At 47.3% G+C, this 24,669-nt stretch overlaps 1 protein-coding gene across 1 annotated transcript; it reads left to right on the plus strand.

Annotated features, from left to right (window-relative positions):
* Positions 1-2,035: 2,035 nt before the first annotated feature.
* On the plus strand, positions 2,036-23,787 carry QSOX2 (quiescin sulfhydryl oxidase 2). Its single transcript, XM_032233058.1, has 12 exons — positions 2,036-2,357; positions 7,038-7,138; positions 7,465-7,513; positions 8,251-8,359; positions 9,108-9,198; positions 9,986-10,131; positions 12,233-12,373; positions 13,774-13,903; positions 16,547-16,669; positions 17,418-17,568; positions 20,890-21,078; positions 22,992-23,787. Exons 1-12 carry the CDS (start codon positions 2,078-2,080, stop codon positions 23,525-23,527), a joined length of 2,046 nt encoding a protein of 681 aa, XP_032088949.1. The 5' UTR covers positions 2,036-2,077; the 3' UTR covers positions 23,528-23,787.
* The last annotated feature ends 882 nt before the right edge of the window (positions 23,788-24,669 follow it).

Consider the following 24,669-nt stretch of genomic DNA (forward strand, 5'->3'; position numbering starts at 1 on the left):
CCTCCTCGACTTCCCTTCTCCACCCGACCCAGTGGGATCTTCTGAAGCGGAAGAACTCTCCTCACCCCGCGACCTCCCAGCAGAAGGTGTGGGGTCCTCTCTTCAGGCCTGAGCAGATTCCTCCCCCTTCTCACATTCTCAAATTCAAATTTCAACGTAAAAGTGGGGAGAGAGGGAAATTATAGTTACTTTACAGGTAGTTCTCGACTTACAATAGCAATAGCAATAGCAGTTAGACTTATATACAGCTTCCTAGGGCTTTCAGCCCTCTCTAAGCGGTTTACAGAGTCAGCATATCGCCCCCCACAGTCTGGGTCCTCATTTCACCCACCTCGGAAGGATGGAAGGCTGAGTCAACCTTGAGCCGGTGAGATTAGAACCGCTGAACTGCAGATAGCAGTCAGCTGAAGTGGCCTGCAGTACTGCATTTAACCACTGCGCCACCTTGGCTCATTACAACCAGTCATTTCGTGACTATTTAAAGTTACAACAGCACTGGAAAAAAGCGACGGCCATTTCCCACACTTATGACCATTGCATCAGCATCAACTGATAAAAATCCAGACATTTGGCAACTGTACTTGTACTTACGACGGTTGCAGCGTCCCGGGGTCACATGATCCCCCTTTACCACCTTCTGACAAATGAAGTCAATGGGGAAGCCATTGATTCGTTTAGCAACCTTGTTACGAGCCCAGCAGCTGTAACGATTCACTTAACAACGATGGCAAGGAAGGCCGTAAACCGGGGCAAAACTCACTTAAGAAATTTCTCAATTAGCAACTGAGATTTTTGAAACTGGGGCTGATGAGGGGCAGAATTGGCGCACACCAAAGATGGCGACACATTAAACAGCGGGCGCCACAACTGCCACTCACGGTAGATACATCACTCGGCCTGTCACCGGCAGGACTTCAATATCAAAATTATACTTACTCCAAGGCCTTTATTTTTTTTTGCCTGATGTGGTTCTGATCAATATTAACCTCTGGGGTCAATAAATCTTCGTAGGGGCCTCCAGAGAAGTCATTAGCTTTCATAGAAAATGATTATTTCTCGGTTAAACTCTGCATTTAATTTCCAAGCCATCCGTCTCTTTTCCAGCTGTCCCCGCTGCAGAATGGGGGAGAAGGGCAAAGGGGGAGACCTCCAAGGGGGCACCCAGGGTCCCCACAGCCCTTTGGGGGTTGAGAAATTCTGAGGGAGGAGAAGGGGAAGGAATGAAAGTGGAATGGAGAATGTGGGAGGAAGGAGAGAGAGAGAGGAGGAAGGAAGGAAGGGAAGAGGGAGGGGAAAAGGGAAGGAGAAAAGAGAAAGAAGGAAGGAAAAATGGAGACGGGAAGGAGAAGGAATGAAAGTGGAATGGAGAATGTGGGAGGAAGGAGAGAGAGGAGGAAGGAAGGAAGGAAAGATGGAGGGGGAAAGGGAAGGGGAGGAGAAAAGAGAAAGAAGGAAGGAAAGAGGGAGAGGAGAAGGAATGAAAGTGGAATGGAGAATGTGGGAGGAAGGAGAGAGAGGAGGAAGGAAAAATGGAGAGGGGAAGGAGAAGGAATGAAAGTGGGAGAATGTGGGAGGAAGGAGAGAGAGGAGGAAGGAAGGAAAGAGGGAGGGGAAAAGGGAAGGAGAAAAGAGAAAGAAGGAAGGAAAGAGGGAGAGGGGAAGGAGAAGGAATGAAAGTGGAATGGAGAATGTGGGAGGAAAGAGAGAGAGGAGGAAGGAAGGAAGGAAGGAAAGATGGAGAAGGGAAGGAGAAGGAAGGAGGGAAAATATGGGAGGAAGGGAGGGAGGGAAGGGGAAAGGAAAGGCTAGGGGGAAGCCAGACGGGAAGGGCAGAGGATGATGGGCTCTGAGGTCCAAGCCCACTAATCCCCAGCCGTCCAAGGGAGCGGCGAGCGCCCGCTTGACGGAGGCGGGAGGCTCCCGATGGCCAGGACCCCGCCCCCTGAGCCACCGCGGCCGCTGATTGGGCGCCGAGCAGTGGGCGTGGCGGAGAGGCAGCCCCCGTCTCCAGGGCCGGTGGCCCGTTGCTAAGGGAGGCCTACAAGGCCTGGGCGTCGCCCGGCCTTCCGGACCGGTCATGGCGGCGGCGGCGGCGGCGGAGGGCTCCTATCCGGCGCCCCTGGGGCCGCGGCAGGCGCTGCGATGCCTCTTGGCGCTGCTGGCGATGGCGGCGCCGCCGGCCGGGGCGCGGCTATACCAGGCCGGCGTGGACCCGGTGTGGGTGCTGGAGGGCGGCGCGGTGCGTGAGGCGCTGCGGGACTCGGCCTCGGCCTGGCTGGTGCAGTTCTACTCCTCGTCCTGCGGGCACTGCGTGGCTTTCGCGCCCACCTGGCGCGCCTTGGCGGGAGACGTCCACGGTGAGCCGGGGATGATGGGAGAGGGAGTCCAACAACCCCCCCCCTTGGGAAATAGACACCCCCACCCACCCACCGTTGCCTCTCCCCACCCATCATCCTCAGCCTGAGGGGAAAAGCAGTGAGGGCACCGCCTTTGATGCCTACGCAGGGGGTTGGACTAGAAGACCTTCAGGGTCCCAACTCTTGTTATTCTCTTTGAGGGCGGCCTGTCGTGGTCAGCAGCGCTGAGGAGGCAGCTTGATGCAAAGCAGTGTTTCTCAACCTTGGCCACTTGGAAGATGTCCGGACTTCAACTCCCAGAATTCCCCAGCCAGCGAATGCTGGCTGGGGAATTCTGGGAGTTGAAGTCCAGACATCTTCCAAGTGGCCAAGGTTGAGAAACACTGATGCAAAGAGTTTAATTGCGGGGTGACCCTGGCACCCCGGTTCTTGGAGGGCCCCTCTTGACCCCTTCTTCGGCCTTCCTTCTGGGTCTGGTGGTCCCGGACCCCATGGAGAACTTGCAACCCTTTGCCCCCAAGAAGGAAGATCATTTGCAAGCAGCAGAGAAGAGTTTGCAAACTGTGATTTTCCCCTTCTCTGGATTTATTTATTTTTTAAAAAAATTCTGGGATAATTTCTCTGGTCCCTTGGTTGCCTCCAGAAATTATTTATTTATTTATTTATTATTTATTTATTAGACTTATATACCGCTTCATAGGGCTTTCAGCCCTCTCTAAGCGGTTTACAGAGTCAGCATATCGCCCCCAACAACAATCGGGGTCCTCATTTCACCCACCTCGGAAGGATGGAAGGCTGAGTCAACCCTGAGCCGGTGAGATTTGAACCGCCGAACTGCAGATAGCAGTCAGCTGAAGTGGCTTGTAGTACTGCACCCTAACCACTGCGCCACCTCGGCTCTTAGGGGACCCCCCCAACTCCCATCCTTCTCCCCAAACAGGGAGAGAGTGGTAGGATTAGAAAGGAAGCCCCCTCCCTCTGCAGAAAGATGCTCCACAGCTTCTCCATGGAAGTGGTGGCTAGATCTCTGGGCTAGATCTTAAGATCCATGGATGGGTAGGATCCTGAGAAGCAGGGAAGCAGATCGTTGAAATGCAGAGAGATCCTCTCCCCCCACCCTTCAAAGATCTCCTGATAACAATTGAAGCCAATGGCTCTTCAAAAAGAGCCGAGGTGGCGCAGTGGTTAAATGCAGCACTGCAGACTACTTCAGCTGACTGCAGTTCGGCTGTTCAAATCTCACCGGCTCAGGGTTGACTCAGCCTTCCATCCTTCCGAGGTGGGTGAAATGAGGACCTGGATTGTTGTTGGGGGCAAAATGCTGACTCTGTAAAACGCTTAGAGAGGACTGAAAGCCCTAGGAAGCGGTATATAAGTCTAACTGCTATTGCTATTCTGGGTGGATCCTGTTTGGCCTGGGCAACGTTGAAAGATAAAGATACGGACTTGAGGTAAGAGGTTCTTCTGCTTTCTTATCAGGGAGTTAGAGGTCTTAAGACAGCTGAACTACAATTCCCAGGGTCCTCACCATTGACGATTCTGGCTGAGGCTGCTGGGACGCGTAGTCCAGCAAGTTCTGAAGGCTCCCTTACTCTTCACTTGATTGATTATACACCATCACATCAGTATTTATTCTTAGCAGCAGACAGATTTTCTCCAGGAGGATTTTAATCTTCTTTTGCATATTTTGGTTTGAGTTGAAGGTTCATTTCTAGCCTATCCTTGTGTCATTGAAAAAGAACCTTCTAGAGAAGGGCAGATACTGGTTGTTTTTTTTAAATTACTGAATATTACCCACCAAAGACACTTTGTCTGGGAATATTTTGTTCCTTTTCATGGTCTGGATTGCAGCTTCCGTTTGTCCAATGGGAAATGATCGTGTGAAAAGTGGCTTTTTTTCTAAGCACTCCAAGGCAACGTGTCAACAACAGTGTGGTTTCTTTTGTGTGTTCAGCTGAGTGAGGACGTTTGTGTGCTTTTGTGCAACAGCACATTCTTTCCACACCTTCCCTCTGTAGCTTAAAGAGAGCAAGCAGTGAGGAGACTTTGAGAGGAGAGTGCTGCATTTGGCGTGGCAAGCTTTGGGACTTGTGCGATGGAGAAATCCGGGGAGTTTCAAAACATTTGGAATTTAGCAGCTAGTCCTTCTGGTTCAGCAGGCACTTGTGCTTGAAAGATCTGCTTTGTCAAAGCAAGAGCATAGGAAGCTGTCTCTTGAAGCCAGTAAGTTACCTGGCAAAGTTTTTCTCAACCTCAGAAACTTTACCTCCACTAGACCGATTAGATCCCACAGATTAGGCCTCCTCCGAATTCCATCCGCCGGCCAGTGTTGACTGGCGACTACCCGGAAGAGAGCCTTCTCTGTGGCTGCTCCGACCCTCTGGAACGAACTCCCCGTGGAGATTCGAACCCTCACCACCCTCCAGGCCTTCCGCAAAGCCCTTAAAACCTGGCTGTTCCGACAGGCCTGGGGCTAAAGAGCTGTTGCCCCCGTCTCGAATGGTATGACTGTTGTGTGTTTTAAATTATGCATTGTTTGCTTTGTTTTTTTAATTTTTTGTCTGTATCCCCCTTCCCTGGTTTGAGTTGTGAGCCGCCCTGAGTCCCCTTCGGGGGAAAAGGGCGGCATATAAATATAATAAACTGAAACTGAAACTTTAAAGATGAGTGGATGTGAATGCCCAGAATTCCCAAGCCACCAAAGAACCCCAAACCCAGAGCCACTCGGTCTTGCTGGGGTTCAGTGTCAACCCGTTGCTCCCCCTCCAGCCCCTCACAGCCTCCAGGAACTGCGAGAGGGAGTGGGAGGTCATGGCGTCACTTAACTCCCCATGGGCTGAGACGGACAGCTGGGTATCCTCAGCATATTGATGATATCTCAGTCCATGGTGGTGGATGATCTCACCCAACGGCTTCATGTAGATGTTAAACAGAGGCGGAGAGCATACCAAGCCCTGTGGGACCCCGCAAAGCAGTGGGCGAGGGGTTTTCAAACGGAAGTATTTCCCAGTTCCCTGTCCGGTACAATCATTCACACATCTACTTCGAAAGAAGTCCAGCTGAGTTTGTTGGAGGTCTCCGAATGGGATTTGGAGAAAAGGGAACTAGATTGTTAATTTAGCACTCCGATATCAAAGGAAAAGTGATCGGTGCTGGTGAAAACATACGTCCTGATGCCTTAACAAATTCTCACTTCACTCTCGTCCTTGCACTGTTTTTTGTGATGCTTGAAATGTATATAAGTCATCTTAGCAGGAATAATATATAGGAAAAATCTGTCTCATTTTTTGATCGGTGGAGTTTCTAAGCAAAACGTCGTCCTGATAGTTAAAGTAGTTTAACTACTTCTTGAATGCTGTAGGACATGAATACGGTTATAGTGCCAGGAAATGTTAACCAGCCAATTGAGAATTTCTTACGTTGTCAATTTGTTTTCCTACGATTGAAACTGGTACTGATAAGGCTAAGAAGCAGTAGAGATCGTCCTTGACTTACAACCATTCACTTAGTGACCATTCGAAGTTATAATGCACTGAAAAAAGTGATTTTTGACCGTTTTTCACACTTAGAACCATTGCAGCCTCCCCACAGATGAAACTTCAGGTGCTTGGCAACTGGCATGTGCTCACGACAGTTGCAGTGTCCCGGGGGTGACGGGATCTCCTTTTGCAAGCCTTCTGATTCCTTCCCCCTCTGAGGCTGCCTTTTGTGAATGGCCCAGACTTGCCTCCCAGCTGGCGTGCTTAACCAAGTGTTTGCGTTGAGGCTGGCTTGCATTGTGGAAAAGGTGACATTTGCATGCCCTTTGTAAGGCTCACTTCACTGCAGTTGTAGGGCTCGAGATGGGGAGAGGGGGGGGGGAGAGAAGAGAAGAACAGCAGTGCCGAATCGTGAATGAAGCAGATAACCCGAAGCCAAGAAGGCCAAACGTGTTTCAAGCTTGCGTTTTTTATTCGGTGTCAAACTAGCTTGCTCCCTATTGTGCGTTCGCCCATCTGTCCCGAAATGCTGATGGTTATCCTGGCGCCTGTTGAGTTTCGACAGCGTCCCATTTTTTACAATGGCCATTTGCATCCTGTTCGTAAACGCCCGCATCTGTTTAACCAGTAAACAAAGAGAAAGCGGATTTTTTTGCAGCCCGGCCAGGAACATCTGGCTTGGGGTTTTAAGTCACTTCTGGCAAGATGGGAGGCTGTATACATTTGATAAATAAATGATGCTTCTGAGTTTTTCTCCCCACCCTCCCTTTCCCCCCCCCTTTTTTTTTTAATGGAAGCAAGACCACATTTCTTTTTAGGGTGGGTTTTATTTCCCCGAGTTTTCAAAAGAGAAGCAAATATGCTCATTTTGTCTTTCTCTCTGGCAGACCTGAACAAGAACAGGCCCTCTTAGCCGCAACAGGTTCTTTTAAAACTGTTTATTCCAAACGAAAGCAAACTTTCCACGTTTCATGCATTAAAAGTGAGTTCTTAACTGCGGCGTCTGTAGCATCATCACTAAATTTCTATCTTGGCGTTTGGGGCCACCTTCGCTCCTTGTAGCGGAGACAAACCCCTTGTGGGTCTAAACACACTCGGCCAAACAAGGCCTGTGCGTTCCTGGATATCGAGAGCCTTGGAATTGTGGGGTGTACGCATTCCGGACCCAAACGAAAGGATCTCACCCCTTGTTTCCTTTCAGAGTGGGATCCAGCAATCAGGATTGGCGTGCTGGATTGTGGAGATGAGAAAAACTACGAACCGTGCAAAGAGTATGGAATTCAGTATTATCCCACTTTCAGGGTAAGTACTTTCCCACTCCCTAGAAATGGTGGTTGTTTGATTTGCCCCCCCCCTCCCAGTTTGAAGGTTTGGAGATTTTAATCCAGAACTGGGGGGTCTTCTTCACTCCTCAAATCTGAGTCGCTCTGCACTTCTCCGTTAGCGTCTATTTTTTGGAGGGGTCAGAGCTTTTGGGTGATTATATATAGCCGCCCTGAGTCTCTCGAGAGTGGGCGGCATACAAATCCTAATAAACGTATATTCAGAGTTGGACCGTTCTTCCTTTGGGGTTTTATTAATTCAGGCTGTTCTAAGCAAAACCTTTCCTTTTCTCCCTCCCCCTCCAGTATTTCAAAGCGTTTACCAAGCAGTTTACAGTTGGAGAAAATCATCACGGTAAGTTCACATGCCACCCTCCTTTCCCCTTGAAGATCACTCCCAGCCACCTTGTGTCTTAATCCGCAAGACGGATGTCCTTAAGGGCACGAAGCCCATTCTGTGCCGCAGGAGCCCTAGTCAGCCAAGTCAGTCATGAAAAGAGGGTTGAATTAAGTTCATAGGCTGCATGCTGGCATCCCTAACTTGAAAGATGCTAAAGGCAGTCCTCAACTTACGACCAAAAGTGAGCCCAAAATATCCATTGCCAAGGAAGACTGTTGTTTAAGTGAGATTTGCCCCATCTGTAAACCGCTTAGAGAGGCCTGAAAGGCCTATGAAGCGGTATATAAGTCTACTGCTATTTTTACGCCTTGTCTTGCCACAGTTGTTAAGGGATTTCGTGCAGTTAGCAACATAAATATGAGCCGGTTGCCAAGAGTGTCGATTGTGATCACGCAGTGCCACAGGGGTCGTCCGTGTGAAAACCGGCCGTGGGTCATTTTTTTCAGTGCCGTTGTAACTTCAAACAGTCACTAAACAAGTGGTTGTAAGTGGAGGGATACCTGTACTTGGAGATGCCTTTTTCTTGAAGAGTGCGCTTCAGAGCCCTGGTCCTTTCCTCCTGCATCTTGCCAAACCCCATGGATTTTCATTGGATGTTGGGTAGGAGGGATGAGTGAAGCGCTTTGCCCGATGCCGAGGAAGGTTCCTTTCCGGCATACCCGCCCGAGTGCCATCCTTCTCTCTTTCCTCAGCAACCTCAGATCGGGATCTTCAGATCATCCGCCAAACCATGATTGATTTTCTCCAGAACCATTCCCGAGAAGCAAAACCACCAGCGTGTCCCTCTTTGGAGCCAACTCTGTGAGTCCCTAACCCTACAAATAGAGCAGCATGCCATGGCTGTAACGCCCCCAACGAAAGAAGACCGCGAGACTTGCGTTTCCTCAAAGTTCCGTTTTATTAGAGATGCCATATTGGCACATCTGGGAAAACCCGAATCTGAAAGTTTCCAGGTTTTTCCCCACCCAAGTGAAGGTTCAAGACCCTGCCCAGCACCCACATGTCCATCCCATGAGCCAATCAGTATCATTCAAGCCAGGAGTTACCTCCCAGTCATCTCATCACAGCTGCAGGTCCAGGTGACCTTGACTTTCTGAGAAAGAATGTTGTTATGGCTACATATCACCCACACTCTGTAAAGTCCCCGCTTCCATTTTCCCACAGTAGAAAGTGTGGCAGGCCTGAAATCCAAAAGTTAAAAGATGGCTTCCAGGTCTGACAATGTCACATTCAGAAAGCCATATAACCCATTCCAAGATCTATTTTGTTGTTTGTTTATTACAATTATTCCTGCTTCTCAAGACGTTCATTCTCCCAAACGAAAGCTGCAGAAACAATCATGAATGAAAGCCCCCAGGAATGATTTCTTTTTAGCAGCAAACTGGGTAAAAAGCCTTTCCATAATTTCTGCTGCTTGACAATATGTGAGTTGAAAACGCTTGTAGATAAGCTGTAGATAATTATCAGTAAATGTCTTCTTACCTTTATCTCTCCTGTGATTCTCTCATTAATTTTTCTTAATTAATTCTAAATTATTTGTTCTTAACAGGCCAGAAGAAGTATTTTCCCTTTTCAATAAACACAGTCAGCATTATACTGCCATCATTTTTGAAAGCGGGAGCTCCTATCTAGGCCGAGAGGTAATGTAACCAATGAACGTAACGCAAATCCCAGTCCTCCTTTAGACGTAAGAGTGGCTTAAGTATCTCTGATACTTAAGAGCTGAGGTGGCGCAGTGGTTAGGGTGCAGTACTGCAGGCCACTTCAGCTGACTGCTATCTGCAGTTCAGCGGTTCTAATCTCACCGGCTCAAGGTTGACTCAGCCTTCCATCCTTCCGAGGTGGGTGAAATGAGGACCCAGACTGTGGGGGCGATATGCTGACTCTCTAAACCGCTTAGAGAGGGCTGAAAGCCCTATGAAGCGGTATATAAGTCTAACTTCTATTGCTATTGCTCTGTATCTAGTTCTGATTGGAATGAACCCTCATCCGGCCTTCCGACTTTAACTTGTAAGCATGGAAGGAAGACAAAATAATGAGAGTCAGAAGGGACCTTGGAGGTCTTCTAGTCCAACTCCCTGCTCAAGCAGGAAGCCCTGTACCAGGGTGTCCAGCCTTAGTCACTTGAAGACTTGTGGACTTCAACTTCCAATGCATCTTCATCACTTGGCCAAAAATAATATCGGCAGCAATGCACTGCAGGCCTAGGCTGTTATTTAACAAACAAATCCTATTTAAACGTAGTGGAATTATCTCTCAGCTAAGCCTGTGAGTGTTCTTCATTTTTTCCCTTCCTGGTCTCCAAAGTGCCAATCTTTGTGAAGTTGGGCGCAACCTGTTTGCTGGGCTTGAGCAAACTTTGCCTTTGTTTGCAGTAGTGACTAAACACACAGCCGCACTGGTAACTCAGTATGTTTTCCCCTCCAGGTAATCTTGGACCTGGGTCAGTATGAAAACATGGCCATCAAACGGGTCCTAAATTCTGAGACCGCTTTACTTGAAAAAATTGGTATTACTTCGGTCCCTTCGTTGTATCTGATTTATCCCAATGGATCCCATGGATTAATTAACAAGTAAGTCGATGAATGTGAGTTTCTAGGAGTTTCGGAGACCTTAAAGCAGCGTGTCTCAAATCTTGGCCCTTTTAAAATGGGCAGACTACAACTTCCAGGATGCTGAGTTGAAGTCTGCCCATCTTAAAAGTGGCCAAAGTTGAGAAACGTTATGTGAAAATAATTTTAGGATCCTCTTTGGTAGCTCCAGATATAATACGTAAATCCAGAGCAGGCAATTGATGGGAGGTATGGTGTTGGGAAGCCATTAAGGGACCGTTTATTTGCTCATGTGCTCAAAAAAATTCCCCAAATTGAGCCATCAATCTAATGTGCAAAAACTCTGTAAGCTGTCAATCACCTCTCGATTTGTGGAGCTGTCAGTTGTTTGATGCATTCCGTGTATCACTTGTATTCATTCTAAAAAAGGTTGGTCCATGTAGCTGCCAATGCCATCTGGCTACTACCCGGGGGAGGGCCTTCTCTGTTGCAGCTCAGGCCCTTTGGAATGAACTCCCCGCGGAGATTCGGACCCTCACCCCTCTCCAAAACCTGGCTGTGCCGGCAGGCCTGGGGTTGATGAGTTCCCCTCCCCTCTCGACTTGTATGGCTGTATGACTCTTGTGTATTTTAATTATATGTATTGTGTTTGTATCCCCTTTCCCCTTTTGAGTTGTTCGCCGCCCTGAGTCCCTCCCGGAGAAGGGCGGCATACAAATAAATTAAATCTTAAATCTTAAATCTGCTCAGAGTTGACATTAATAATCATCTTGGTTCTTAATTTCAACTTTTAACTTCTGATCCGTTTTTTGTGTGCACTTTTTAACTCGTATGATGATGTAAGTTGCCCGGGGTCACTGTGTTAGTCATTATAAATTTTTGCAACCATCCCAGGGTTTCCCCATTTGCACATGAGATTATGGCTTCCATTTAAAAGTTTTTGTTGTTTTGTTTTAAATTGTGGGCTGCAGGGACAGTTGAGCTGAGGGGTTGCTGTGGACATGTCAGTAACTATTTTGCAAATTCCTGGTGTATGCAAGATGGTCAGAATTCTTAAGTACAATTTGGGGAATAACATCCTTCAGCAATGACTGAATGGCCCTGGTGGCTTGGAGTTTCGTGAGTCACCTGGGCAAATTGCCCTCTGCAGGGTGTGCCAAAGAAAACAAGAGAGTTGATAACACGGAGCTCTTTAGCTACCTGTATCACAGAGGGCCAGATCAATATTCAGGTAGGGCAGCTCTTATCTAGAGCAGTGGTTCCCAAACTTGGCGACTTTAAGACTTGTGGACTTCAACTCCTAGAATTCTCCAGCCAGCAGAGCTGGCTGGAGAATTCTGGGAGTTGAAGTCCACAAGTCTTAAAGTCGCCAAATTTGGGAACCACTGATCTAGAGGATGGGAGGGGCACCAGTTCCAATTCCCTTGCCTTGATAGGTACCGGTAGCACTTGCAACAGACAGAGCCATTGAGGCGCAGTGGTTAGAGTGCAGCATTGCAGGCTGACTCTGCCCACTGCCAGGAGTTTGATCCTGACTGGCTCCAGGTTGACTCAGCCTTCCATCCTTCTGAGGTGGGTCAAATGAGGGCCCAGATTGCTGGGGAGGGCAAGAGGCTGACTCTGTCAACCACTTAGAGGGGGCTGTGAAGTGGTATATAAGTCTTAAGTGCTGTTGCTGGTCCTTGACTTACAACCATGTGTGAGCCCAAAATTTCAGTTGCTAGGCGAGGCGGTTGTTAAGTGAGTTTCTGCCCCGTTTTACGACCTTTCTCGCCCCAGTTGTGAAAGGAAATCCCTGCGGCTGTTAAGTTAATAACTCCGTTGTAAACTGAATCTGGCTCCCCATCGAGGTCGCAAAAGGGGATCGCATAACCCTGGGACCCTGAAACCGTTATAAATAGGAAGCAGTTGCCAAGCATGCAGAATTTGATTGCACAGCTTGTGGCGAGGCTGCAACGGTCGTAAGTGTGAAAAATGGTCATCGGACACAACAAACGGTTGTAAGTCAAGGGCTTTATTTATTGGGAACATTTTAGGCAAGCAACGAGCAGCCCCCTGAACGTCTGTCGCCTGTTTAGCTCGAGGCTTTCTTTTAACTTTTGCACTGTCCTTCCATACACAGTTTGAAGCCTCTTCGGTCTTTCTTTTCTTCCCATTTAAAGTCACTGCCGGGAGTTAGAAGGAAACTCACTTCCCCACTCCCACTTCTCCAGCAAAAGAGGCCAGGAAACACGGACGTCAAGGAATGGAAAGAGTTCGACCAGTAAGCAGTCCTCCGGTTCTCTTTAAATAGCATTTTATCTAAAAATCTAAATCTAATCTAATCTTTTTTTAAATTTTGCAATCTTGGCTTTTCTCCCACTCCTGAACATGTGTGGATTCAGAGCGGATGATGGTTTTACATTATTTGGGCTGCCTTCGTGGGGTGGGTGGACCTCTCCAGAACACACAGCTTAAAAGTTGCCGAGGTTGTGAATCCATGCTCTAAAGCCCCAACCGTTCGGAGCTCACTAAATTCATAATTTTAAATCCCACAGACCACTAATATGATCTGCCTAATGACCAGCTGGGTAGGTGTGGCTAGGTGGTCATGTGACTGGGTGGGCGTGGCCAACTTGATGTCACTCACTTTGAGGGGCGCCTTGCCATCCTCTACTCACCCCTCCCCTCCCAGCCCCTTCTCACCTGCCCAGCTCCTTAGGGCCCCAACAGGAAGCAGCTGCTGGAGCTAAGCAGCCCCCAGGAGAAAGAGTTGGCCAAACAGCTCGGTTCAAGTTGGATCTGGCCAAGAAGGAGGCTCAGCAGAAGCACCTCACTGAGGACTAGGAGCATCGGCTTTCCAAGCAGAGGGAAGACCTGTGGGAGTACAAGGCCAGGTGCCTGGAGGCTCAGTGGGCTGAGATGGTCAGCCAGTTCCAGGCCATGATGCAGTCCCACTGCAATGAGGCCCTCCGGCTCTTCGCCCCCAGCGGTTCTTCCCTCCAGCTTTCGCCCAAAGACCCCCACCTGGAGGCCGAAGCAGACCCCAAGTTGGAATTTCTGCCCTCCTCCAACCATCACAAAAAGACCCCAAAGGGGAAGACTCTCTGCAGCAACTTAAGCGTTCATTGCACGTATCCAGCCCAGGGGCCATAGTTTGAGGATCCCTGATGTAGTGCAACATAAAAAAAGGAAATAATTTTTCTGTGGACCAACAAAATTTTCTCACAGACCACCAGCACTGCTCTAAAGCAGTGTTTTTCAACCACTGTGCCGCGGCACACTAGTGTGCCGTGACATAATGTAAGGTGTGCCGTGGGAAAAACACCCGCCTATATTGAATATAGGCACAGAGTTAAATTTTTTAAACATTTTCTAATGGTGGTGTGCCTCGTGATTTTTTTCATGAAAAAAGTGTGCCTTTGCACAAAAAAGGTTGAAAAACACTGCTCTAAAGGGTGTAGGCTTTGTACCATCTATGCATGCAGATTTATAATAATCATAATGCAAACAAGGAGGGATCCCTATTCAGATGTAAACCTGGCTACCAACAGCTAACAGAAGCTGCTAAAGATAAATCTCAGGTTCTAAAAACCCCAGCTGTTTAGTATTCCTTCCTTCCTCACTTGTGCAGGCAAAATAAACCTGCCCCTTTTGAAATACTCCGTGTCTCTTGCTTTTCAGGTCCAAATTATACATGGCTGACCTTGAATCTGGGCTGCATTATTTGTTCAGGGTGGAACTTGCCACCCACAAAACCCTAGAAGGCCCTGAGCTGAGGACCTTGAAAGAAACCGTTCTTCTCCTGGCCAAGGTGAACCCTCTCCGCCTTCTCATTGGGTTTTTGCAGCCTGCGGTAAATCACGCTGAGCAGGGACTCTTCTTAAGCTCCAGGACTCGCCTAATAAAATGGAGGTTTGATGCATTTATGGGGAAGGAGAAACGAGATTCCTGTTTGGAGGCCAAATGGCCCATTCAGAAAGGCCCAATTAGAACCAGGACTTTCACTGCTGGCTTTCTGTGTGCGTTTTTACAGCCCTTTGAGAACTGGTCTCTTCAGAGGAGATTCGTAGGATCCAATCACTAGGAACCGAGTTTTAGCCCTCTGAGCTTTTGAACTTCTTCTGGAGCCCACCCTCAGGGGATTTTTAGCAGTGCTGTGTGTGGCACAGGCACCATATACCGTATTTTTCAGAGTATGAGACGCTCCAAAGTATAAGACGCACCTAGCTTTTGAGGAGGAAAAGAAGAAAAGAAAAAAATGTAGCTCTGCCTCCCAGCAATTTGCCTCCTTGCAGCAAACAGCAGCCTGTTACAGTTTCAGCACAGCCTGATTAGCACAAGCAGCTGATTGTCCGATCAGCTGTTTCAGGCTGCAGGGATTGCCATAGCCTATTGCCGCTTCCGCGCGCCCCATTTTCTGCCTGTTCTGGACGGCGAGGATTGGAATGGGTGGAAAATGGGGCATGGGGAGGCTGAAAATGGGGCACGCAGCGGCCAAAAGTGGGATGTGGAAAGGCCGAAAATGGGGCGCGCGGAGGCGGCAATAGGCAATGGCGATCCCTGCAGCCTAAAACAGCTGATGGTCGGGAGAGGCCGATCCAACTGACAATCAGCTGCTTCTGCTAATCAGGCTGTGCTGAAACTGAAACAGGATGCTTGCTGTTTGCTGCAAGGAGGCAAATTGCTGGGAGACAGAAGGCAAAGGGGCGGGCAGCGGAGGGGCAGGGATACATTTGGTGTATAAATCACACCCAAAATTTCACCCTCTTTTAGGGGTAAATACCTGGGAATTGAAGTCCATACCTCTTAAAATTTGCCAAGGTTGGGAAAAGCAGGTTCAGAACATCGGTTTTCCTCTTAAAACTCCTCACTTGATGAGACTTGAATATTGAATCTTCTCTTTTGGGGTGAGCTTACCGAAGATCACCCTACTTGGAAGTGGTTTCCAAGATGCTCCATCAGAAGAGGCCCTGTGGCCCTCTCTGTGTCCAGAAAAGTAGCTAAGCCAGGCCTTCACAGCCATACCTTTTGAAACCGGGCATCTTGTTAAAAGGATGTTTAACTGCCCTATTTTTAGTTCCGTTTCTGCCTGTATCTCCGCATTGGAAGCCCCTGGATCATCCTGCTTGGATGGAAATTATAAGATATAAATCAGATAAGTCAATAATGGTAAATAGGCAGATTGGTTGTTTGGCAGCATATGGGGATAAAAACATTTCATAGAGGGGATTTTGTTTTAGTTGAGGAGGAAATGCTATGATAAAGCCGAATTAGCTAAGAGTTCCCTGAGCAGTACAGGGAAGCGCCAGCTTTGATTGCAATAAACAAACATTTTATCTTTTAGACAGAAATTCGCTACCCCAGAAGGCTGGACAGCTTTCTCCAAACAGGGCCAATTTAATCTAATTCAGTGTTTTAAGGCCTAGAAACCAGGAAACTGTTGAGTTCTAGTCCCGCTTTAGGCATGAAAGCGGGCTGGGTGATTTGGGGCTATTCCCTCTCTTCCCAATGCAACCCATCTCACAGGGATGTCGTTATGGAGAAAAGAAGAGGAGGAAGGAACATTAGGTATTCCGTTTCCCCCAAAATAAGCCCTCCCTGGATAATAAGCTCAAATCGGGCTTTTGAACGCATGCACTAAAATAAGCCCTCCCCCCAAAATAGGCCCTCCCCGAAAATATTGCAACACAGCAGCAGCCATGAAGTGACCACGCTCTCTGCTTCCTGCACTTCAAAAATAATAAAAAATAATAAGATCTCCCTGAAAATAATGCCAGGCACTTATTTTGGGGGTCAAAAGAAAATGCCCTGTCTTATTTTCGGGGAAACACGGTATAACAAGACAAGAAACAATGGATGGAAACCAATCGAGCAGAGAAGCAACCTAGAACTAAAGAGAAATTTCCTAATGGTGAGAACAGTTAACCAATTGGAACAGTTTGCTCCATTACTGGAAGCTCTTAAGAAGAGATGGACGAAATGGCAGTTTAAGGTCTCCTGCTTGAGCAAGGGGTTGGACTAGAAGACCTCCAAGGTCCCTGCCGACTCTGCTATTCTATGTTCACTATCTTGAGTTATTTGTAAAAAAATAACAAAGGTGAGGTTTTAAAAATATACGTAAGTAAATAAATAAATAATCCCCTCCTCCCCAAATCAGCACTAAAACAAGATAATCTTCCGCTGTTCGCTAAGTTGCGTAGTTTGTGCATGGGGGCCCTTCTGTGGCTGATCTGGTTTAAACAGAAAAGCCGAACTTCACTTTCTCAAGTTGACTCCAGTTTCAGCTTTTGCTCCCTGATGGTTGGTGAAAGCTGGTTGTGTTGCCTTTTAGCTGTTACACACACACACACACACACACACACACCCTGCGGCCCTGGTGAGAAAGGGGAGAAAGTGTTAGACATGACGACTCGGATTCCTCGGAGACTTGTCACTAACTCTGCTTTTTCTTCAGCTCTTTCCTGGCCGTCAACCTGTGATGAAGTCGCTGGAGACCTTACAGGTGTGGCTGCTGAGCCTCCCGCTGGACCGGATCCCCTACGATGCCATCTTGGATGTGCTCAACAATAAAATGCATGTAAGCTACTGCTAGGTTTTTGGTTAGGGACGTAGATTTAGTAAACAAAAGAAGGGGAAAAAACAGGAGGAGGAGGAGGAAAGAAAGAGGGAGGGAAAGAGAGAGGGAGGAAAAGGGAGGGAGGGAGAGAAGGACGAAGGTGGGAAGAAGGGAGGAGGAGAATAGAATTACAGGCTGTCCTCAACATACAACCAGTTGCTTAAGGACCATTCAGAGTTAAGACGGACTTGTTTATGATCCGTCCTTGAAGTTACGACTGACACACACTCGCAATCGCATCTTGGGTGCTTGGCAGCTGGCTTGTGTTTACAGCCAGTTGTAGCATCCCATGCCACATGACCACAATTTGCGATGGTTTTTTTGCCGTTATGGGTTCTAAATGAAAACCAACCCATTCCGAAGAATGGATTCACTTTACGATGGTGGTGAGTCCCTTGGTCAGAGGAGCTGTGTGTAATCCTCGATTTACGACCTCAATGGACCCGGGAATTTCTTCCCTTTCTTCCTCCCTCCCTCCTTTTTCTTTCTTCTTTCTCTCCCCTCCTACCCCGCCTTTTTCCCTTCACCCTTCCTCTTCCCCTTCTTTTAAAAGTTAGATGAATCCCTCAAGATGTCAGTCTAGGACAGGAACTTCTAAAATTCACCCCTGGCTGTCAGCTGTACCACAATAGATTTCTGCCTGGCTCATCGTTGTGACGGAATTCATGGAGCTGTGGCCTCATGCCGGTTTTCCCCCCCTCCTTTCTAGATCTCTGGCCAGTTTCTGCCCAGCCGTCTCCAGTGGGTCGCGTGTCAGGGCAGCCAGGTGGGGCTGAGGGGTTACACCTGTTCCTTCTGGAAGCTCTTCCACACCTTAACAGTCCGAGCAGCAGCCCAGCCCAGAGCCTTGCTCAACACAGGTAAGGGAAAAAGAGGGTGAATGCCCCTTCAGGTGGAAAGTGGCTGGCAGGGAGAGGGGAACATAAATGTCCCCCCAGCTGCTTTAATATTGACTGAGCAGATGACTCCGCCCTTGCCAGGAGTGACATGATAGCAGCCTTCCAATATCTCACCCCCGGGGTCATCCTTTCAGCGATACTTCCTTACCAGATGCCTCAACGCCTTCCACAATGATGGAGCTTCTAATGTACTGGAACCATTATTTTTAAAAAATCAGGAGGTATTTAGAGCTACACAGAAGTGAGCATACTCCCTCACATTTTGTAACTATTTAAGTATATCTTGCCAGCAGTTTAGACATTAATGTTGTGTTGTTTTGAGGGGACAGCACATTTACACTGTTACACAAGCTGTATACTCACTACTTTACATTGTAGCCAAGTGTCATTTCTCCAGTGTTGTCCCACAAAAAGATACTCTTAAATATTTACAAAATGTTGAACTGTAACAGCACAGTCAACAAGCGAAACGCATTGTTTTATGACATTTTTAAATGAGCCACAAAATGCTTCATGGCCGTTTTGATCTCCTAAAATGTGCCAAATTTCAATTCCACAGGAGTCACAAGTCCCGAATTTTGGACGTATTTTGTAAGTTAGCTCTTTTGAAGCACCTTGGTGCAAAAATTTAGAATGGAATAGAATAGAATATTCTTCATTGGCCAAATGTGATTGGACACCCAAGGAATTTGTCTCCGGTGCAGTGTAACAAAGTGATAAATCATAAGACACAATCATATGTCATAAGATAGAAACTGCAAAGTGATAAATCATAAGATACTGTACCAACAGGAGAAGGTAATAGGAAAGATGAGAAGTAAAATAGCAATACAGCCCTACTACATGGGTAAATATCCTTAGGCAGAGTGATGATTGTTCCATCATTATGCAGTTTCACCCAATTAAAGGTTGCATGAATCAAAGTCTCACTAGTACATCGATAGGTGTAGCTTAAGAAGTCTAGTTCCTTTATATTTTGCAAATTATAATTCTCCTCTTCAGAAAATGTATGAGTAATATCTTGGAAATCCAGAGGCTATCCTGAGTCCGTTAAATTTGAGGCGGTGAGCAGTGAAATATCATCCTCCTTTGACATTTTGTTCTCTATTCTGTGACCACAACCGCCCACCACACAAAAAGGAAATCCTGTGTGTTTGTGGCTTTTCTAAGTCAAGACGTCTCCCTTAATTAATATCCTGGTGTAAGAAACATCTCTGGCTGTGAGCTACAGCTAGAACATGGTTTGAACTGAGTCAATTTCCCCAGATTTACTTTTCTGGGAGCCGGTTGAAAGTTTCAGCCCATTTTCCAACCTCTGTGCAATGACCAGGCGTTCCTCTCCCACCGGTTTTGTTAAAAGGCCATTTCTTATAAGAGGAGAATTGGGTCAGGGCGAAGCAGCAGGATTATGTCTTTGAGGGTGTCCTCTTCTTATTGCTTGCTTTAATTCCCGCCTCCTAATCCTCCCAGCCACAGGTGGAGTTTGATGGTTCTTGCCCATTTTAAAGATTAGAAGGATCCAGAATTGAGGCAGTTTTGCAGGGAAAGAGAAAGGAAGGATTAGGTCAAGAGACAAGACATCTGTTTACAAGGTAAACAGGGGGCTAATAAATGAAACAGACACAATAACCACTTTATAGTCTCTTTTCTTACAATTATTGAGAATTCAGAGGAAAGATTCTGCACAGGAAGTTTGGAATAAGTTCCCTCTTTTCCAAAGGGATTCCCCCGCCCCCTTGGCCTTAAGATCAGATTCCACTAAGATAAGTGATAATATCTTACGAAAAAAGTAAGTAGGTCGAAAAGGAAAATTGAGCAAGAAATCCACTCCGCAGCTCTTGGCAGAGAAGGGAAGAATATTTAAGCCTGCTGGACAGCTAACATTAGACAAAAAACAAGTAAACAAATTGTGGACTTACGACCACAATTGAGCCCAAAATTTATGTTAAATGAGACATTTGTTAAATGAATTTTCCAACATTTTACAACATTTTGTTAGGGTTCCATATAGCATCCAAAAGTAAATCAGAGTCCGAGGCAAAGGATTCCTCAAAGTCCCAATTGATTAAGAGAGCCATGTTGGCACACCTGGGAAAACCCGAATCTGAAAGCTTCCCGGTTTTCCCCACCCAGTTGAAAGTTCAAGATCTTGCCCCCCCCCCCCCCACCCACAAGTCCATCCCATGGTCCAATCTCCCACTGCCATGCTGACAGATTCCACCCATCCAGTTCCGGTCAGGTGCAGAGACAAAGGATGACCTTGGGTTTCTAGAAAGAATGTCGTTATGGCTACATATCACCCAACTCCGTATAATTCCCCCCTCCCATTTCCCCACAACAGAAAATGAATAAGTAGAAAGTGTGGCAGGCCTGAAGTCCGAAAGAAAAGATGGCTTGCAGCCCTGACAGCCTTTCTTGCCGCAGTTGTTACATGAATCTGGCTTCCCTATTGACTTTGCTTGTCAGAAGGTTGTAAAAGGGGATCACAGAACCCCGGGAACACCGCGACCCTCATAAATATGGACCCAGTTGCCAATTGCCTGAATTTTAATCATACGACCATGGGGAGGATGCTGCAATGGTGGTCATAAGTCCCTTTTTCCCCCAGGGCCATTGTTACTTCCAACGGTCACTATAGGGGTGGTTGTAAGCCAAGGACTACCTGTAAGTCCAAAGTAGCAAACAGGAAGAAAGAAGCACTCAGGCCAAGAGCAATTAGCCAATTACCTCCACCAGACCGATTAGATCCCACAGACTAGGCCTCCTCCGAATCCCATCCGCTGGCCAGTGTCGACTGGCGACTACCCGGAGGAGAGCCTTCTCTGTGGCTGCTCCGACCCTCTGGAACGAACTCCCCGTGGAGATTCGAACCCTCACCACCCTCCAGGCCTTCCGCAAAGCCCTTAAAACCTGGCTGTTCCGACAGGCCTGGGGCTAAAGAACCGTGCCCCTATCTCGAATGGTATGATTGTTGCGCTTTTAAATTATGTATTGTTTTGTGTTGTTTGTCAAATTGTTTGTATCCCTCCTTCCCTTGTTTTGAGCTGTGAGCCGCCCTGAGTCCCCCTCGGGGGAAAAGTGCGGCATACAAATGAAATAAACAGTTAAACAGTTAAATCCAGTGCCTGATGAAAAGGAGGAAGGGGAAAGGTTTGAGTTCTTTGCTTTGGAGAGACGCCAGAGGCCAACCTGGGAGGTTAACCTGAGATGCCCCCCACAGGGGCGCGTCCTGAGTCCCACCAGGGAACGATCCCCAGGCTCTTTGTCGGTTGCTCCTTGCAGGATTTGAAGACAACCCCCGGGGGGTCCTCCAGGTCATGCAGAAGTACGTCCAGGATTTCTTTGGCTGCCGATCCTGCGCGGAGCACTTTGGGGAGATGGCCAGAGCCTCCTTGGATACCGTGGAGAGCTGGGACGGAGCTGTGCTGTGGCTCTGGGAGAAGCACAACGTGGTCAACGCCCGCCTGGCAGGTACCTTTCAAGGGGCGGCTTGGCCTTTTCCTGTGTTGGTCAACTGGGGAGGGAGGTCAGTCTGCCTTTCCGTCAGTCTCGATTCCTGCAGGGTTGGTTTTTTTTTTTTTTTTTAGAAGTGGCTTGCCATTCCTAGGGCTACGGGAGAATGACGGGCCCAACTGGCTTCGTGGGTTGATGCAACCTAGGACTGCATTCGCTTTTCTGTGTGGCAGCTGCCAAAACAAGCTTCAGTCAATCAGAATAGAGCTGGAAGGGACCTTAGAGGTCTTCTAGTCCAGCCCCCTGCTCAGGCAGGAAGACCCTATACCGTTTCAGACAGGTGGCTGTCCAGTCTTTTCTTAAAAGCCTCCAGTGATGAAGCACCTCCGGGGGGAAGCCTTTTCCACTGGTTAATTGTCCTCACGGTTAGGAAGTTTCTCCTTAGCTCCAGTTTGCTTCTCTCATTGATGAATATCCAGCCGTTCTTCCTTGCCTTGCCTTCTGGTGCTTTGGGAGATAGGTTGACCCCCCTCCTCTTTATAGCAGCCCCTCTGCGGTGTTGTCGCCACACTAGTGGGCTGCTCATGTGTCCTTGCCTAATCAAAAGGAAAACACCAGACGAAATTCCTCGGGATGAGCAAAAGCCTCGAATGGTCATCGAAGGGCTCTTTTATTAGAAAAAGTTAGTTACAGCGTCATCAAAAAGGAGCGTATCAAAAGGCATATATAATCACACATGGCACAAGTAAACTAATGAAAAGTTCACAGCATTCTACAAATAAACCAATAGAAAATCACATCATGGCAAAGGGTGGGCAAAGGGGGAACAGAAAGTTACAAGCTGCATGGCATTGGGAGGGGGAGAGAGGGAATAGAAAGTTATAGCACAGCATAGGGGGGGAGAAAGGGCATGTGTGGGAGTAGCTGGCTCACATAGTTCCTGTTACATGAGGTTGCATAGTGAGTTATGACCATTAGGCCAGAAAGATGTTTCTGGTGTGATGTTTTTGCATCCCTGTGTATGTGTGTTTCAGACAGCAGAAGCTGCCCTGCACGCAAACACCCGGAATGAATTCCAACACCCCTCAAATACTGGAACGTTACTATTACGTCATTCCCAGTCCTTCCTTTCTCTAGACCCAGTTTCTGCAACCATTCTTCATTTGTTTTTGTCTCCGGGATTTTAATCGTCTTACTTGCTATTGTAACACAGTCCTAGGTTGCATCAATTAAGGGAGATTGCGAGAACTGGTATAGTACCACTTTATAGCGCACTAGAGAGGCCAATTGTGGGATATACTGTGTTCCAGTTCTGGTCACCATGATACAAAAAAGGATGCATATTTAACAAATGTTTGATTATATAAAGAAGCCAATCATCAGTGATCACAGATCAGCGTTGTCTTCATTTGGCTGGTTTGTTCTGGCCTGGAGGGGACTGATGGAGTAGAGCAGTGTTTCCCAACCTTGGCAACTTGAAGATGTCCGGACTTCAACTCCCAGAATTCCCCAGCCAGCATTCGCTGGCTGGGGAATTCTGGGAGTTGAAGTCCGGACATCTTCAAGTTGCCAAGGTTGGGAAACACTGGAGTAGAGAATCATCATCATCATCATCATCATCATCATCATCATCCTCCTCCTCCTCCTCCTCCTCCTCCTCCTCCTCCTCCTCCTCCTCCTCACTTTGTTCCCTCCACCCCACTTAGCTTTATTTAGTTTGCGTAACCATGCTGGCTTCTTCTTGGATTTCTTGTTTTAAAATCTAAAATCCTTATATTCATTGTTTTAATGTTTTATCCTATACATTACCCAAGGTCTGTAAGCCGCATAGAGCAAGGTGGCTGGGCACATAAGTGAACAAATCAATACTTGGCTCCTAAACTAATGCAACCCCTGGTGCTCCCTGCCTCTCCCTCTTCTTTCTCTGACAGGCGATTTGAGCGAAGACCCCCAGTTCCCCAAAGTGCAGTGGCCCACCCTGGCCCTTTGCCCCGCGTGCCACAAGACGACCCAAGGGCCCGCTGCCTGGGACAAGACGCAGGTGCTCCAGTTCCTGAAACAGCATTATGGCAGCCACAACCTCGTCCACACCTACCTCGAAGAAGCCGACAACGCCGAAGGACAAGAGGCCCAAGATGGAGGAGAAGGATTTCCAAAGGAAGCCGCTCCGGAGGCCAACAAGGGCCGAGATCCACAAAAGTCCTTGGGCTCCAAGTCCAAAGGCTTGGACCACGGGAGAGCCAAGGAGGACTCCGTAGTCGATCCAGGGAAAAGGCCGGGTGGCTCAGTGGTAGAGCAGGAAAGGAAGCAGGCGGTGTCGTTCCTGGGAGTGGGCTTCTCCAGTATCGACATGAGCCTCTGCGTCGTCCTCTACGTAGCATCGTCTTTATTTTTAATGATCATGTTCTTTTTCTTCCGCGTGAGATCCAAGCGCTGGAAAGTGAGACACAACCGTCCCCACGTATAACGGATCCATCGGAAATCATGTTTCAGTCTGGAAACGGCTCTCTCCTGCTCGCCTGCCACTCGGGTAGCAGGGAATCAGGGATTTTTTCTCTCTCTCTCTTTTTTACAGCGCAATGTTTTAAATTTCACGAGACCGTGCCATTGTTCCTCATTCACTGTTGAACTGATTCTCTGCTGTTGGACACTTTGAATTTGGAACGGTGTAGAAAAAGGTGTTTTTTCTGAAGAAATTAAAACGGTTCCGGTGATGTTTTTCCTGGGGTTACCTTGTGTGCTGTGGTTTATGAAATGGTTCAAGAAAATCAGGGTGCTTGGAGGGTGTTAAACAGGTGCTTATAACAGCAACCAAATTTGGGTGGAAACATTTAGATGACCACTATAGAATAAAATCCAACCGGGTGTTTAAAAACTTTAAAAGAGCTGATTTTAACAAACTCAGAGACAGCCTAAGAAAAATTCTACGTATAAAAAAAAACTAAACGGGGAAACAACTCAAGAAGCATGGGAAACTCTGAAAAATATGATCCTAAAATCCCAGTTCAACACAATACCACTGTAAAAGAAGAACAAGAAATCCAAGAAGAAGCCAGCATGGTTGCACAAAGATGTTTCAGACAGGCTGAAAGACAAAAAGTTTTAAGTACAAAAAATAGAAAGAGGGACATATAACTTAAGGCAGAATATTGGCAGATAGCCTGAATTTGCAAAGCAAAGGCTCAGAATGAACAAATACTTGCAAGGAAAGTCAAAAGACAATTTTTAAAAAGTTTCAACATATAAATAAAAAGAAAAAAGTCAAGGAAACAGTCGGTTCACTAAATAGAGAAGATATCAAGGAAGTATCGGGCAATAGAGAGAAAGCAGAGCTGCTTAACTCATTCTTTGCACAAAGAATTGCACACAAAAAGAATCTATAGCCCAACCTACCAAAATCATAATTGTAAAGGGACAGGCTAGAAATAAAAAATTAAACAAGAAAAAAAAAAAAAGAACACCTGTCTGATCTTGATGAATATAAATCACCGAGAGCTGATGGATTACATCCCAGAGTTATGAAGGAGCTGGCAAATGTTATCAAAGAACCCTTGTACCATATCTTTAAAAAAAAAAATCCTGGAGCACCAGGGAAACTACCAGAGGATT

This window comes from Thamnophis elegans, chromosome 16 (assembly GCF_009769535.1).
Source record: "Thamnophis elegans isolate rThaEle1 chromosome 16, rThaEle1.pri, whole genome shotgun sequence".
NCBI classification, from domain to species: Eukaryota; Metazoa; Chordata; class Lepidosauria; order Squamata; family Colubridae; genus Thamnophis; species Thamnophis elegans.